Source organism: Eptesicus fuscus, chromosome 14 (genome assembly GCF_027574615.1).
Source record: "Eptesicus fuscus isolate TK198812 chromosome 14, DD_ASM_mEF_20220401, whole genome shotgun sequence".
Taxonomy (NCBI): Eukaryota; Metazoa; Chordata; class Mammalia; order Chiroptera; family Vespertilionidae; genus Eptesicus; species Eptesicus fuscus.
In genome coordinates this window covers 63015538-63031181 of record NC_072486.1, presented here as the reverse complement: position 1 = coordinate 63031181, position 15644 = coordinate 63015538, and the positions used below count along the sequence as shown (strand labels likewise).

General features: G+C 55.2%; 2 protein-coding genes across 2 annotated transcripts; both read left to right on the top strand.

Annotated features, from left to right (window-relative positions):
- Nucleotides 1-3348: 3348 nt before the first annotated feature.
- Nucleotides 3349-6607, top strand: ATP6V1F (ATPase H+ transporting V1 subunit F). The gene is made up of 2 exons (XM_008154034.3): nt 3349-3601; nt 6141-6607. Exons 1-2 carry the CDS (start codon nt 3444-3446, stop codon nt 6340-6342), a joined length of 360 nt encoding a protein of 119 aa, XP_008152256.1. The 5' UTR covers nt 3349-3443; the 3' UTR covers nt 6343-6607.
- Nucleotides 6608-7093: 486 nt separating this feature from the next.
- ATP6V1FNB (ATP6V1F neighbor) lies at nt 7094-9425 on the top strand. Its single transcript, XM_008154058.3, has 2 exons — nt 7094-7578; nt 9278-9425. The coding sequence occupies exons 1-2, from the start codon at nt 7158-7160 to the stop codon at nt 9385-9387; spliced, it is 531 nt and encodes a 176-aa protein (XP_008152280.1). The 5' UTR covers nt 7094-7157; the 3' UTR covers nt 9388-9425.
- Nucleotides 9426-15644: the final 6219 nt, after the last annotated feature.

Here is a 15644-nt window from a genome sequence, read left to right as displayed (position 1 = left end):
GATCTCCAGGATGATCTCCAAATTAGGACCTTAAAACATGAGCACTGACTCAAGCAGGAATGCTCCTCATCCAGCAGGCAGGCAGAACCATATGCAAAGCCCAGAACCTTTACTCCAGCCCGGTCCTCCCCCCTGAACCAGCCTCTGGGCCCTGGTGTTAAGGACTTGGAAAAGAAGCACAATCATTGGAGAAAAAGTCTAACTTAGCTCCCCTGACCCACCAGCCTCTCCCTGGCCTCCCTGACCCACAGCCTCTACCTGACCCACAGCCTCTCCCTGACCCACCAGCCTCTTTGGTAGTCTCCCTGATGCATCAGCCTCCCTGGCCCCTACCAGCTGCCTCCAACCAGCTCTCCACATTGCAGCCAGAGGTGGTCACATTAAAGGGATTATGCCCCTCTCCAATTCAGGGCCCTTCTGTGACTCCCTCTTGCTCCAAGCTAATGCCTATTCTTCCTAACAAGGCCTCCAGGTTCAGGTCCAGCTTCCCTACCCATTCTTTCCAGAAGCCCCCTGAGTCAGGCCTTGTGCTCATTCCCCACCACACCCTACAGCTTCAACCCCTCTTCACAGCCTCTGGTTCCCCAGGCCCCGTGCTGTAGTTTGGGCCTCTGCCAGGAAACACCCTTGCCTCTCCACCCTCCTCATTTTCCTATCCAACAGGGAGCTTTTCTGGACCAGCTCCCAGTTCCCATACTCCCTGGGACATGTCTCTAGCTGCATTACTGTCTGATCTGTTACCACGTATCCACCTTCCCCACCACACTGAGCTCCCTGACCCTAGCAGGTCTGACACAGACAGATGTGATAAATGAATAAATGAACAAGCAACTGAGTAGCCAGGGGGCAAAGAAGCATTTCACTCAATAGATTCCCCAATTCTTAGACCCATTCCTGGACATTTCAGCACATGCTGGTGGGTCAACTCCAAAGCCCCCTCCTCACCTTGCCACTCAGTAGCCTGCCTCCTTGCTCCTCTTCAAGTTTCTTCTTTTCCTTCACCCTCCCTCATTCACTCTGACCTCTTTTTGTGTGTCTGCCCCCCTGCCTGGGACATTTCCCCCTCTCCTCTCAATCCTGAGGGAGCTCCTTGAAGACAGAAATCATATTTTATCAATCTTGTGTCCTCAGCCTCTTCGTGGCCACATTTGATAAATGCCAGTTGAATGAAGGAGTGTGAGATGAATGTGACCAGCCCAGCTCCATACTTTATGTGATAGACCCACTGAGGTGGGATCTGTTCTCTTAAGGATCCACACACTCCTGGCCATTGAGGGCCAGTTCTGTGCCAGGCACTGAGTCAGATGTTTCCACACACTCCGCGTCTCACCCTTTGCTCTCCCTCTGCCTCACCCCCCCCCCCCCGATGTGAGAGTTTTCCTGCATGAGTTGCTGTCCTCCTCTTGCATACTGATGGGTTTGCAGACATCCAGCCCAGCTGCTTTCTCTGAGCCACAGTATGGCCCTGGGTGCTGAGCACTTAAGGGCTCCATCTCAATCCTAACAGCCTATGAGGTGGGCATACTGTTATCTGAAGAAACCAAGGCCCTGAGAATGGTGGTTATGAATCCAAAATCATACCTCCAGATAGCAGGGCAGAGACTCAAACCAGGTGTGCCCAAATCCCGAGCCTCTTACACAAATAACCAGTAGACCAGACCATCTGGATGTTAAGTGCTCTAAACTTCCAAACACCATGCCAGGCTCCATGCCAGACACTAGGGTGCCTGTTTGTTAAAAGAGTGGAAGAAAGACCTGGCCGGGTGGCTCAGTTGGTTGGAGCATCGTCCCGTACACCAAAAAGTTGTGGGTTCGATTCCTGGTTAGGGTGCATTTAGAAGGCAACCACTTGAAGTTTTTCTCTCACATCAGTGCTTCTCTCTGTGTCCCCCTTCTTCTCTCTAAAAATCAATAAAAAACATATCCCCAGGTGAGAATTACAAAAAAAAAAAAAAAAAAAGGAGGAGGAACGAGAGGACCTCTCCAGCATGTTCATCTCACAAAGTTCACTCGGGAATATTATTCCTATCCACCTAGCTGCGCAGGCCAGAAGCCTGGGAATCCCCTGGGTTTCTCACTCCCCAAACACATCCAATCCAAAACCCAGTTTTGTCCATTCTAACTTGAAATATCTCAAATCCATCTGCTTCTCCTCATTCCCTATGATCACTACCTGAGTTCTGTCCACCATCAGCTCTTACCACAATGGTTTCTGCTCCTTCAATCTTGTCTCCACACAGCACCGTCACAAAGGCTATCTCTAAAACATAAATCTGGTAATATCATTTTCTCACTTGAAATCCTTCTGAGGTTTCAGGATAACTTTGTCCAGATTCTTTTTTAAAAAAATATATATTTTATTGATTTTTTTACAGAGAGAAAGGAGAGGGATAGAAAGCTAGAAACATCGATGAGAGAGAAACATTGACCAGCTGCCTCCTGCACACCGCTACCGGGGATGTGCCCGCAACCAATGTACATGCCCTTGACCGGAAACGAACCCGGGACCTTTCAGTCCGCAGGCCGACGCTCTATCCACTGAGCCAAACCGGTTTTGGCTCTTTTTTTAAAATATATTTTTATTGATTTCAGAGAGGAAGGGAGAGGAAGAGAGGGATAGAAACATCAATGATGAGAGGGTATCATTGATTGGCTGCCTACTGTACGCCCCATACTGGGGACCGAGCCCGCAACCTGGGCATGTGCCCTTGACCAAAATTGAACCCAGGACCCTTGAGTCCGCAGGCCGAAGCTCTATCCACTGAGCCAATCCGGCTAGGGCTTGTCCAGGTTTTTTATCTTTTATTGGAGGCACTAAGCCTTTGCACAAGCTGTTCCTCTTTCCTAGAACAACCTCTTGTAATAATTTCTATCCCCTTCATCCCAATGGCAACCTTTTGAGCGCCTCCCCCACCCCCCACCCCCATGGGTTAGTCACCTCTGATATTTCCAGGTACTTCTCACATGTTAGCAATTAACACACTGCTTTGCAATTGCCTGTTCACTAGACTGCACCTCACTAGACAGTAACATCATTAACTTGTTCACCCTTTTATTAATGAAACAATCTGTACTCATTGTTAACTATGTGCCCTATATACACGATGGAGACCCAGACCTTGCCTTCGAGAACAGGAACTGCTTCTTTGGAGATCTCTCGGCGTCTTAAAAGCAACAGGCTCCACACTTTTGCCGAACGAACAATCGAACGTCCTTGGCCAATCCCTGATGCCGCGCGGACTTCTGGGAATCGTAGTCTCGGGATTCGAGCCCCTCTGTGGCGCAGCCGTGAGACTTCCGGCCGTTTGCTGTAGATGCGCATGTCCCGGGAGGCGGGGTGGTGGAACTGCGCATGCCTACAGGGTGCGACGGAGAGGGCGGCGCGCTGTGGAGGCGGGGGGTCGGGACGTCAGGCTTTCGCGGGGAACTGTCTGCCTGCTAGGATGGCCGGCAGGGGGAAGCTGATTGCGGTGATCGGAGATGAGGACACGGTGACTGGCTTCCTGCTGGGCGGCATAGGGGAGCTGAACAAGAACCGCCACCCTAATTTCCTGGTGGTGGAGAAGGATACCACCGTCAATGAGATCGAAGACACTTTCCGGTACGGTAGCCAGCGAGGCCTGAAAGGGAACCTCTGCTGCCCGGGGAGAGGGCGGGGGCGGCCGGGGGCCCGGCGGCGCGGGGCTTCCAGACCCTGGCCCAAGTTTAGGCCTCGAGGGTCAACAAGATCGGTCCGCCGACCCTTCCGGAGTGGAGGCCTCCGCTCCCCAAATTCCCTTTTTTTTTGGGGGGGGGGGGCTGTGTCGGGTTCACAAGTTGCCACCTCACATGACCGTGTGTCAGCAAAGGAGGGAAACAGAGCTCGTGACGGACGCCGCCCCTCGGTCCCACCTACCCCGCCAAGGTGGTGCTTCCCCGGGCGCCGGGCCCGGCCCCGCTGCAGGCTTTGTGGGTTCACCCGAAGAGCAGGCTCTGGGCATTGCAAGCACTCGACTCTTTGGCGAGCTGACCCCTAAAGGAACCACACCCCCGGTGAACACCCAGGCAGCCTTGGGCTCGGCTTTCTGGTATTTTCATCTCCCTGCAAGGTCGAGGGTATCATTCCCACTTACGGGCGAGAAAACGGAGGCTCAGAGATGACAAGGCACATGCGAAAGTCACATACATGATTTGGAAGAGACAGAGTAGACAGACATTTGAACCCAGCCCAAAGCTTTTTTCACAGAGAGGAAGGGAGAGAGATAGAGAGTTAGAAACTTCAATGAAAGAGAAACATCGATCAGCTGCCTCCTGCACACCCCCTACTGGGGATGTGCACGCAACCAAGGTACATGCCCTTGACCGGAATCGGACCTGGGACCCTCCAGTCCGCAGGCCGACGCTCTATCCACTGAGCCAAACCAGCCAGGGCACCTTTCTGCCTCTTAAGCCAGGTCCACAGTCTGGTTGTGCAGTCCTCCCCAGTCTGTCTTGGAATTTCCCATTGTCTTGAGAGCAGTGGGCAGGATATCAAGTACTGTGACCTCCCCTCTGCAGGTGTGTCCCTAAATTCAGGCAGTGTCCTGGGGACTAGAACTGAGGAGTCCCCTGTTCTTTCCTTCACCCCTTCTCTGGCCCCTGTCTTGGTTCCCAAGTCCCAGGAGCAAAGCACTCTCACTGTTTTGCCCTAAACACCCCAGTCCTGAGCTGCCAGTTGAGACTAGTTCCTGTTGCCTGGGGTATGACAGGCCCCGACCTGGGGGGCTAATCTCTCAGCTGGTAAAGTGACCCAAGTTGTCCTGAGAGGACAAATTTACCTCAAGAACTTGACATTTTTTCAACCAAAAGGGACCTCAGAGATCAAGTCTAACTTACCCTAGGGTGTGGCACATAGTAGGTACTTAGTCAGTAGTTTTTAAATTTTCTTTATTTTACACACACACACACACACACACACATTTATTAATATCAGAGAGGGAGAGGGAGAGAGACATAGAAACATCAATGATGAGAGAGAATCATCGATCAGCTGCCTCCTGCACCCGCCCCCACTGGGGACCAAGCCTGCAACCCTGGGCATGTGCCCAGACTGGGAATCAGTGACGTTCAACCACTGAGCCACGCCAGCCAGGCTATTTTATTTTTATTTTAAATATTTTTATTGCTTTAGAGAGACAGGAAGAGAGTTGGAGAGAGAGAATCATCCATGAAAGAGAAACGTCCATTGGCTGCCTCCTGCACACCCTACTGGAGATCAAGCCTGCAATCCAGGCATGTGCCCAGCTGGGAACATGTGTGACCTTTTGGCACATGGAACAACACTCAATCCACTGAGCCACACCACTTGGTGTAAATAGTTTTTTTTTAATTATCAATGTTAAATTTATTGGGTTAACATTGATTAATAACATCATAAAAATTTCAGGTGTACAACTTTATAATACAAGTAAAAAGCTTTAATGGAGAAATAAATGAATGAATAGGTGGGTGATCACAAGAAAGGAAGGTCCCAGTGTCAGGTTCCCTCTGTGTGGAAAGTGTGATTCCTTCATTACTCATTTTCCTCTTTCTATGTTGTGTTCTTGGCTCATGCCAAACTTCCCCAATGATCCATCCCCGCCCTCATCAGCATAGACCTTGAGGCCTTGAGTGGTCTTATCAACCCCCTTTATAAAAGTTTAATTTGTGTGTTTTTTTAAAGTTAATTGTCCATGAGGTTTGCAAATTGATACTTAAAAGGTATACACATTAAGAAATCTCATTCTCATCCCTGTCCTTTTCTACCTCATTACCTCTTTCCTCCACCCCTGTGCATACCCACTGAGCTTCTTCCCACTTTTTCTTTATGCAAGCGCAAAGGGACAGACATGTCTATTATCCCGGCTGAACTGTCTTACACAAAGGCGGCATATGGAATACACTGCACCGGGTCTGCATGGCCAGTGCACTTGGGAGCCTTCTAAGCAGGGGAGGTAGAAGCCAGCCCAGACTCCTTGACCCTCCGTTTCTGAATGAAATTGATTCTGGAGAGGATGGAGAGTTTAGTGTGGCAACCTTTACCCTGTCTTCTGTGCTCTCTGGAAGGAACCCATGCCCCCTTGCAGCCTAGCCCCCAGCTCGGAGTGGGCTGCCCTGGACGCCCTTCTCATCTCTCCCAACAGGCAGTTTCTAAACCGGGATGACATCGGCATCATCCTCATCAACCAGTACATCGCAGAGATGGTGCGGCATGCGCTTGACGCCCACCAGCGCTCCATTCCGGCCGTTCTTGAGATTCCATCCAAGGAGCACCCCTATGATGCCGCCAAGGACTCCATCCTGCGCAGGGCCAGGGGCATGTTCACGGCCGAAGACCTGCGCTAAGGGACTCCCCACACCCCTGCAACCTCTCCCAGGCTTGCCATCAGCCCCTCTCTAAGTTTTGAGCCTCTAACTTCCAATACCCTGCCCCTTCCCACTCCATTGAGAGGCTAGATGAGGTGCTTCCACGTTGTTGGGGCTCTGTCAGTAAAGTTAAGGCTGGTTAGGGAACAGGAAACCTGATTGTCTTCTCTCCATTACCTCTCCCCTGTGCTGTTACAGAGTGTCATTGTTGATGTTAAATTAAAGTAATGTTCTTCTCTCCAAACCAAGTCTGGATGTCAGAAAGGATACACGTGGGATGATGCTGTTGGAGGGATTAGATGGGCAGGGCTGGAAAAGGTTCTGCCAGAGATAAGGCAGAGAGAAGTTGGATGAGGAAGACTGTGCCAGGCGGCCATAACTCAAGGACTGGTCCTCTGAATCAAAGACGACCAGCTCTGGCAGGGAGGATGGGAGGAGACGAGCCCAGACCCCTGGCTCCCCAACTGTAGTCTGTATTGGCTGGGGAGACCTGACCCAAGGGATGGAAGCAGAAAGCACAGGAAACTGGAAGCCTGTGATGCTAGCCCGGCCCTGGGTCCTGCAAAAGGTTTGGGGATCAAGGCTCTTAGCCAGTGGGCCTGGCCCGAGGCTGCCCCAGGGAGCAAGGCATGTGAGGTCTGCTGAGGGCACGGCAAGTAGAACCCTGGCCCTGTGTGAGGTGAGGCTTGGTTGCCTGGTGACTGCCCCTGGGCAGCCACCTGCTGTCAAAAGGACTCTGTTCGCTGTGCTCTCCCCTCAGCTGCACTCACCCTGGTACCTGTCCTCTTGCCACCATGTCGCGGGAGCTCAACATAGATTCTGTGCGGCAGAACTTCTGGAAGGAGGAACATCTGAGGGAGCAGAAGTTGCGATGTGAATGGCACCTCAAGTATGGGTCGATGGTGAAGGCCAAGCAGAAGGCTATGGCTGCAACCCGTCTACCTCTCAAACTGCCCACCCTGTACCCCAAAACCCCACTCTCACCCCCACCTGCCCCCAAAGCAGTCCCTTCCAGGGTCCCCAGCCCTGCCGTGGAGGCTCCTAAGCAATCAGAAATGTACCCGGTACTGCCTGCCATCCGGGCCCTGCTGTATGAAGGTATCTCCCACGACTCCCAGGGCCGCTACTGCTATCTCAACACCCGAAAACTGGACGTGCCAGAGAAGCGCTACCTCTTCCCCATCACCACCAACTTCACATATGGCTGGCAGCTGGGTGAGCCCCAACCTTCTGGAAATTACCTCACAAACACAGGCACCTGTCCGGAGCCAGGCCGTGTGCTGGGCACTAGGCACCTGGACACTCCTTTCTGGGGCATCCGTGAGAGCAAGAAAAGGAGCAGGAGATGGTCCTGGGTGGGATTAGGAAGGGATGGGGTGTGTGCTGCTTTAGATGGGATTGTGAGAAAATGCCTGACTGGGCACCTAAATGACAAAGAGGAGGAGTTTGGGATTTATTCCAAGTGTGAGGGGAAGTCAGTGGAGGGTTTTAGGTAGGTAAGTGCACTGATTCATTTAAAAATCACTCTTAACTGTATGTAATGGCTTTTCCAGGGGAAAGCGCAGATTGGCAGATGAGTTAGGCAGCTACTTTGAGCTTGCCTGGCAAGAGATGATGATAGCTTGGGCCAGGGCAATTAGCAGAACTGAAATATATTCAGTTTTGGAGGAAGAATACATGAAATTTCCTGATGGACTCAATGAGAGAGAAGAATGCACTGATGACACAGGTGTGTGGCTGAAGCCGCTGTGACAGGGAAGACTAGGAGAGGAGCAGGACTGGAGGGTGTGAAGACAGTCCGCACTGGCCATGCGCTGAGGTCGGTGAGGCTGTGTGTGGGAGCTGTCCTCTGGAGCGAGGTGAGAGCTGAAGATGCGAATTTGGGGTCATCAGGAAATAGGTGCTCTTTAGAACCCTGAGATTGGGTGAGCTCGCCCAGGGAACTCCAGATTCTGGGGTCTGACAGGAGGAGAGGCAGGAGGCACAGAGGGGGGGGAGGGAGATGGTGTTGGTGTCTCTCTCCACTGAGTCCACTTTTTCTCGGAGCCTGAGTCAGGGTCATCAGTGGGGGGAGAGGAGGGGAGGTAGTGAGGTGGTTTGAGATGAAGAGTGAAGGTGTGGGAAGGGAACATGCCAGGGGGTGGTGCAGGATTGCTGGGTGATGCTGTGTCCCTTTGCTCTCTGCGGTCATGAGTTTCAAATGAACCACTCAGTTAAGTGTCTCCAGCTGCTCCGGTGCCTGTGTGGAACGGGACGGTTGGTTGGGGATACACACTGCTTACAGTTTGCCTAAAAAGTCTCCCCTCTTTCCCCAGGGCCCTAAAAGGGAAGTAAAGGGAGCAGTTTCCAACTAAAGCAGGAGGAAGAAAAAAGCCCCAGCTGTCCTAGAAAAGTCTAGCTTCGTCCCTTTGTGAGAGGGCAGGGTCCTGCCACCCTTTTCCTGGAGGATCCTGAGGCTGGGGGCAGTGAGAGTACACAGCGGAATGGCATTCTGCCATCGCTGCTGCTCCGGGCACCAGCCCACTCCGTTTCCCCATAGCCCCCATTCCTCAGAAGAACTATTTATTTATATATTTTTTTTATTTCAGAGAGGAAGGGAGAGGGGGAGAGAGATAGAAACATCAATGATGAGAGAGAATCATTGATTGGCTGCCTCCTGCACACCTCCCACAGGCATCGAGCATGCAACCCGGGCATGTGCCTTTGACTGGTATTGAACCTGGGATCCTTCAGTCCATAGGCGGACACTTTATCCACTGAGCCAAACAGGCTAGGGCAGAAGCACTTTTTATTTATTCACGCTTACAAAGTGGATACAATAAAGTCAGATTCCTAAGGCTGGGTAGGCAGAGCTGCCATGTTCTGCGAGTTCCTTTCCAGGAACCCATTCCTGGCCTCTGACATCTTTTCCCAGGCCCCACAGTGAAGAAAGAACTGGCCTCCACCAAGATGTGCCGCATTGACTCGTTCTTCCGCAAGAACGGGGCCTTCGCACCGCTTGACCCCCGAGACCTGGTCCTCTGACCTGCGCCAGGCAGTGTGCTTAGGGGTTGGAAGAAGAAATGCGCCACCTGGTGGTGTGTGTGTGTCTGGCTCTCCCAGGCTCTGAGGCTGCATTCTGGGCCTTTTTGAACTACCTCTGATCTGCAGGTTGCCCTCTAGTTTTTCCTTAACCTCCACCTCTTCATCGTCCCTTTGAAGATTCAGCAGTGGTTAGAGGGGCTGAGCGCTACTGTCCGGGTGCAGGCTCCTCAGCGCCAGGGAGCAGGGGAGCTGCTGCAAGTTCTGGGTGTTCCTGGGGAGAGAGTGGCCTGTTATCCCAGATGCCAGGGAAGGGGGGCCGCCACCCCCCTGCCCACAAGCCTCTCCCCTGCCCCCCCCCCCTCACCTGGCTCCGTGGGCCCGCAGGCGCCGGGTCCTCTTCTGGTGCACCTGTTCCAGCTGCCCCCGCAGGGCACGCCGCTGCCCCGCCTTGTCCTGTGTGGTGCCAAGCGCTGAGCGCCCTTGCATCCCAGCCCACAGCTCAATGGAGCCAGCAGGGCGCTGCACCAGGTCATCACCCCCACCCCCATCACCATCCCTTAGCTGTGTGGGTGTCAGCTCCAGTGCACGTCGAAGGGACCCCTGTGGGCCCCCATCCCCTATCCCTGTCTTCTCCCCAGGGTCTTGCCTGTGGTGGGAGCTGAGCTGGACTGGGTGGGAACCCCCAGCGGGGGGCGGTTCCTGGCGATGCGGAGGCGTTCCAGGACCTGAGCGAGGGGGGGGGGGTAGGGGGGAGCCGTCAGCGGCGGTGGCTGCCTTCTATGTCCAGGATGTACCCAGAGCCGCTGCTGCTCACGGTCCTGCTGCAGCTGGTGCCAGGCCGCTCTGTGCAGCGCCAGCAGCCGCTGCAGGGCCGTCTCCTGCTGCACCGCGCTCACGCCCGCCCAAGCCTTTTCCCTGCCCTGGGGTCCGGGCCACGCGGCCTTCGAGGCCGCAGCAGCGCTCCTCCGCCCCTCGAGGTTGCCCGGGCACCTCGCCTCGCCCACTGGTTGTTCTGCTGGGCAGGGACCCCCCTGCCGGATCCTGCAGCCCATGACGATTGCGCACTAGCCCTGGGTACCCCGGGAGGGCTGTGTGGCGCTCCTGGGCCCGGGGGCTGCGGCCAGGCCAGGGGCCGAAGGGGAGCCAGCGCCCCCTCCCGGCCGCCCCCCCCCACCCCCCCCCGGCTCTCCCACGGCCACAGCGGACTCTAGCATCTGGCTGTTGGTCTTGTCCTGCGTCAGCTTGGTGCTCCTTCCCCGGGGGCCTGGGCTCTCCCTTCCCCCAGGCTGCGGCATCTGTCCTTCCAGAGACCTGCCGACGTCCCTCGGAATTCCTCGGAATTCTTCCTCCTGGGGCTGTGCGGGCGCCTCGCCCTGAGCCACCTCCCAGGCTGCTGAGATGGGGCCTCCGCCTCCAGCAGACTGAAGGCTCTTCACTTCCCGACGCTGAGGGACCTCCTTTCCCAGGCACTCTGGCCTGTTTCCTTTCTGATCTTGAAGAGCATCTTCGTTCTCACCCTGAGGGGTCTCCCACCCCAGACCCACAGAGATCTCTTGTTTTGGAGCCTGAGTGGCCTCCCCACTCTGACCCCGGTTTGCCTTCTCTCTCTGACTCTGAGGAACTCCTTGTGCTCCTCGTGGGGAGCTTCCCTTCCCTGATCCTGAGGAATCTCAATCCCCAGCAGTTTCTGAAGTTCTGCTCTGTCCTGGTCCAAGCCCCAGCCCAGCCCCTCGGGGGATCCTGGGATTGCGGCAGGCACTGGGAGGGCAGGCCTGGGGCCTGGAGCCTGGACGCTTCCTGAGCCATCTTTCTCCACGCAGGCTTCCCGATGATGGTGGAAGGGGGCCTGGGTCGTGGGCTCTGGCCCCTCTCTTCCTCTGGACCAGATTCTGGGAAGGGAGAGCACTTGGTCCCAGGCTGTGAGGGAATCCCTGTGCCAGAGCCACTCCCCCCAGGGGGGCCTGGAGACCCCAGTGGCTGCTCTGGTGGCCTCCCTTCCACGTGGTCCTTGCCGGGTCCCCGCGTTTGCTAACCCCAGGTTACGTAGTGTAAAAGGTGTGGCAGCTATAGGAGGTGGCCCCGCCTCACCCCAGCAGCCTCTTCCAAGGCAGAACCCACCCCTGCTGTCCCCAATCTGAGAGGGCCCTTGCCCAGGACGCTTTGACCCCTTCACCTTGAATCCTGAGCTTCCTGGTTCCCCAAAGCTACTGCTGGTGGTGGGGTCCAGCTCTTGTAAGCAGCCTGAGAGAGAAAGAGTGATGTAGGAGCCCTCTGCACACGTCCCAGCCCCTCACACACATCCCACCTGGACTGGAACAAGAAGCCTAGGGAATCTCCGGCCGATAGAGGGAGGGGGTGCCCAGATGGCTGGTGTTGGACCTTCAGAGCTGTCACAGTTCGCTGTTCCACCTGTATTTACACAGCCTAATACGGGCCTGCTTGTCAGGTTTGCCTGCCTACAGCCGACCCATCTTCCTTCTCTCCCCCTCCAAGCCGGACCATCTCACTGGAAGCTGCACACCCTCTTCAGCCACCACGGGATGCCTTGGAGCAGGAAGGCCTCGCTAGGACACCCCTACTTTGCCCTGATGGGCCCATCCAGGCCCATAAAAAAAAACACTGCATGTACCCTTTTTAGCTCTTTCTTGGTTTCTGTCAGCAAAATCAAACAAAATTCAAGAACTGAAATCTTAGGCCAGAGCCGAGCCTCAAAACTGCAAGTCTTCATAATTAACAAAAGGAATCTAAAAAGGGAGATGAGACGTCGCTGCTCCCTTGCAGCTGTGGAGGGAGGCAAGTCGCTCAGCATCCTTAAAACTAGTTAAAAGAACTTGATTTCCTAAGGTCTTACAGTGAGAACCTTCTCAAGAACATCCCATCTTCATGCAATACGGATGTGGGGATACTCATAACAGTAACCGGAAGAGAATGTTCTCAATCTGTGAAAATAAATCTGTCTTTTGAAGAGTTTCTGAGCAAAGGGGTCCGCTAAGACTCCCAAGCCTTCAGAAATTATTGCATAAACTGTGAAAATAACCTCCAGCCCGCTTCCTCTGTAATATACTTGTAAAAATTTCTCTACCAATTAGAAAATAGTCATTGGCACTTTCTTCCTCTCTCACACGTATGAAGGTTAAAAGCTGCCCTGGCTGGTTTAGTTTAGCTGGTTGATCATTGTTCCATGTACCGAGAGGTCACTAGTTCGAATCCCAGTCAGGGCACATGCCTAGGTTGCAGGCTCGATCTACAGTAGGGGGCGTGCAGGAGGCAGCCGATCAATATTTCTCTCTCTCTCTGTCTCTCTCTCTGTCTCTCTCCCACTCTCTCTCCCACTCCCTCCCTCTCCCTTCCTCTCTCTAAAATCAATAAAAGCATATTTAAAACGCTTATGGCTTTGCTGGGCTTATTATTTAACAAATCCTTTGAGAGTCTGTTTTGTTTAAATTAACAGATCCAGGGCTCACAGCAGCTATCTCACTGGATTCTAATCCCCTGTTCATGGTCACTCTCTCACTAGGCTTTGCTCCCCTCAGAGACAAGGACCAAGTGATGGGCAAGACTTTCTTGTACTTGGCATATCCCCAGTGTTTGGCATAAGGGTGATCGACAGGTTGTTCCATTCCCTCCTCCCCGAGCAGCCATGGACAGACATTCCCCACCTCTCTCCCCTGAGCTCCAATGTAGTTTCAGAATCCACCCGGACACAGTGCCTGAGACAGCGGCTACAAATCAAGGGGAATCGGCACATAAAATAACACCTACTTGTCGTTCTTGGATGCCCCGACACCCAGCTAAGAGCTATGAGATGAGGAATGAGTGAGGAGTGGACTGCCGCCCCCCCCCCCCCCCCCCCCGCCCCCGGTGTAGTCCGGCCACCCCAGCCCAGGGGCCCGCTGTCTGGATGCCGACCCCTCCTGTCAACATACCAGGTGTGGGCTCTGAGGCACGCCAGGGCTCTCCCACCTTGGGTCTGCGGCACTCTGGCTTCCCCAGGTCTGGGTCTGCAGCCGCCCCGTGTAGGTGTGCAAACGCTGCCTCAGCGGCACCTCTTGCATCTGGGCTCTGGAAGGGGAGGGGCAGCCTGCTGCCAGTCTCCCCACCCCCAGCAGCTGCTGAGCCTTCCCGCCCCAACCTTCAGACACAATGCAGGCGACCTCCCCAGCCCCTGTGCCCACCATGGATCCTGGGAGCTGGACCTGGGGGTGATTCTTTCCAGGGGCTGTGGGCAACCATATGGGTGCAACGGAGTGAGAGCCCCCGGAGGACCATGTGTGTGAGGACGGTGCCGGGCAGGGCTGTGGAAGGGGGCCAGGGAAAGGGCCAGTGTTCGGTCTCTTCATGGGGCAGCACACAGTGTACAGATTCCCTGGGAGCAAGGCTCACCCCTCCAGGAACTGATGGTTCTGGCTCAGGGTGTCCCCAGCCTCGTGTGAGGAGCACAGCCTGGAACTCTGGAAGGATTTGGGGGCAGCCTACTCCCCAGGACACCGGATGGTAGGCAGCCTCTACAATGCGCCCGAGCCCTGACCGGTGTGGCTCAGTGGATGGAGCGTCGGCCTGCGGACTGGAGGGTCCCAGGTTCGATTCCGGTCAAGGGCATGTACCTTGGTTGCGGGCACATCCCCAGTGGGGAGTGTGCAGGAGGCAGCTGATCGATGTTTCTCTCTCATCGATGTTTCTAATTCTCTATCCCTCTCCCTTCCTCTCTGTGAAAAACCAATAAAATATATTTAAAAAAAAAAATAAATAAAACGCCCCGAGATGCCTCCTCCCGGCGTCCATGCCCTTGGATGAGGCCCTCCGCTGCCCCTCCAGGTGAAGGAGCTTGGAAAGGGTCCCTCCTGCTCAGGGAGCCCTCAGATGAGCCTGCAGTCCTGGCGGCAGGTCGTCTGGACAGGTCATGTGACACACCCTCCTAGAGGCGTTGGCCCAGAGCCGGCTGCCAGCCTGCCCAGAGTGGAGACAGCCATCCTTCTGTCACCACAGCGCCCTTCTTCCCAGAGGGAGGGGCTGCTCAGTGTGCCTCTCTGGGCCTCGCCAGCCTGCTCTCCTCCCACGCTGCAGTCATGTCTAAAGGCTTCCCCACGCCGTGGATGGACCGAGATGGATGTTAGCTGAGGGATGGTAACAGCCGGCACAGACGAGCAGGCCCTGTGCTCCAGGCACCGCGCTGCACCCTCTTCACGGGTGAGCTACCGGTCCTCCCAGCGGCCCTCTGAGAAAGATCTTCCTCGTCGTGTAGCTGAGAGGATAGAGGCTGCGGTCCACACCGTGTCAGAACAGAGATCTGAACCGGATCCAAAGCCCACACTCCTCCCACTCCCCTCACCACTACGATTGCCCCAATGTCACAGTGACCCCCCGCCTCAGCCAAGCCCTGCTCACCCCACTCATCAGCTGCGCCGAGTCCCACCCACCCTACCACGGGACTCGCTGCGCTGGCTCCACGCACACTGGGCCTGGTCCCTCAGACCGCAGAACTGGGCCCGGGGAGGCCAGAAGAGGCCCAGCCCTGCCCCAATCAGCAGCTCCAAGTCCCACAGGAGCTGCAAAAAGATGGGGTGCCAGAATGTGAGAGGGTACCCACCCTGCCCTCTGCCACACCCCCAGTCAGCCCCTACCTGCTCCTGGGCCCGCCGGCTCCATTCCATCGCAGCAGCACAGTGGGCAGCTGAGGGACAGGCCCGGCCCTCTTGCACCTGGGGAGGCAAGGTTGGTCAGGCCCCACAGAGGCCCTGTCCCCTCACCTGCCGCAGTGCAGCCCAGAGCTGGCCCAGGCCTGCAGGGCATCGGAACAGGTGCTGCTGCAGAGCCAAGACCTGCTTGAGGCTGCAAGGGAGCCCTAGGCCCCCAGTGCAGCTGCCTGCACCATGGAGTAGGGGTCTGAGCAGATGTCCCCTCCCCCTCCCCCAGTGCCACTGGGGACTGGAGATGGACGAACAGGAGCTGCACACAGGAGCCAGGAGACAAAGCCCCTGAGCTCAAAAATGCAGGAGCCTGATCTCTGAGCCGCGGCCTGGGCCCCACCACGTCTCCTGGAGCTCTGGCCTGACTCGGAGAAGGGTTTCTTGGTCATGGAGGTGGCGGTGTAGGGTAAGGAGTGTGATCCTTCCAGAGATAGGTTTGTGCATGTGCTTGTTTGCATCCCAAATGAGTACCTGTTTTACATCCACATACTTACATGTACATACGAAGCTGCATTACATAGGCACCTAACATGTTCAACATGGGCAGCAGCTACCAACAGCCAGCACACA

Excerpts from the sequence above, each read along its gene's own strand:
- ATP6V1F (XM_008154034.3), top strand. The coding sequence starts at position 3,444 with ATGGCCGGCAGGGGGAAGCTGATTGCGGTGATCGGAGATGAGGACACG. Across the intron at positions 3,602-6,140 it reads GAGATCGAAGACACTTTCCG|GCAGTTTCTAAACCGGGATG; the intron begins GTACGGTAGCCA and ends CTCTCCCAACAG.
- ATP6V1FNB (XM_008154058.3), top strand. The coding sequence starts at position 7,158 with ATGTCGCGGGAGCTCAACATAGATTCTGTGCGGCAGAACTTCTGGAAG. Across the intron at positions 7,579-9,277 it reads CACATATGGCTGGCAGCTGG|GCCCCACAGTGAAGAAAGAA; the intron begins GTGAGCCCCAAC and ends ATCTTTTCCCAG.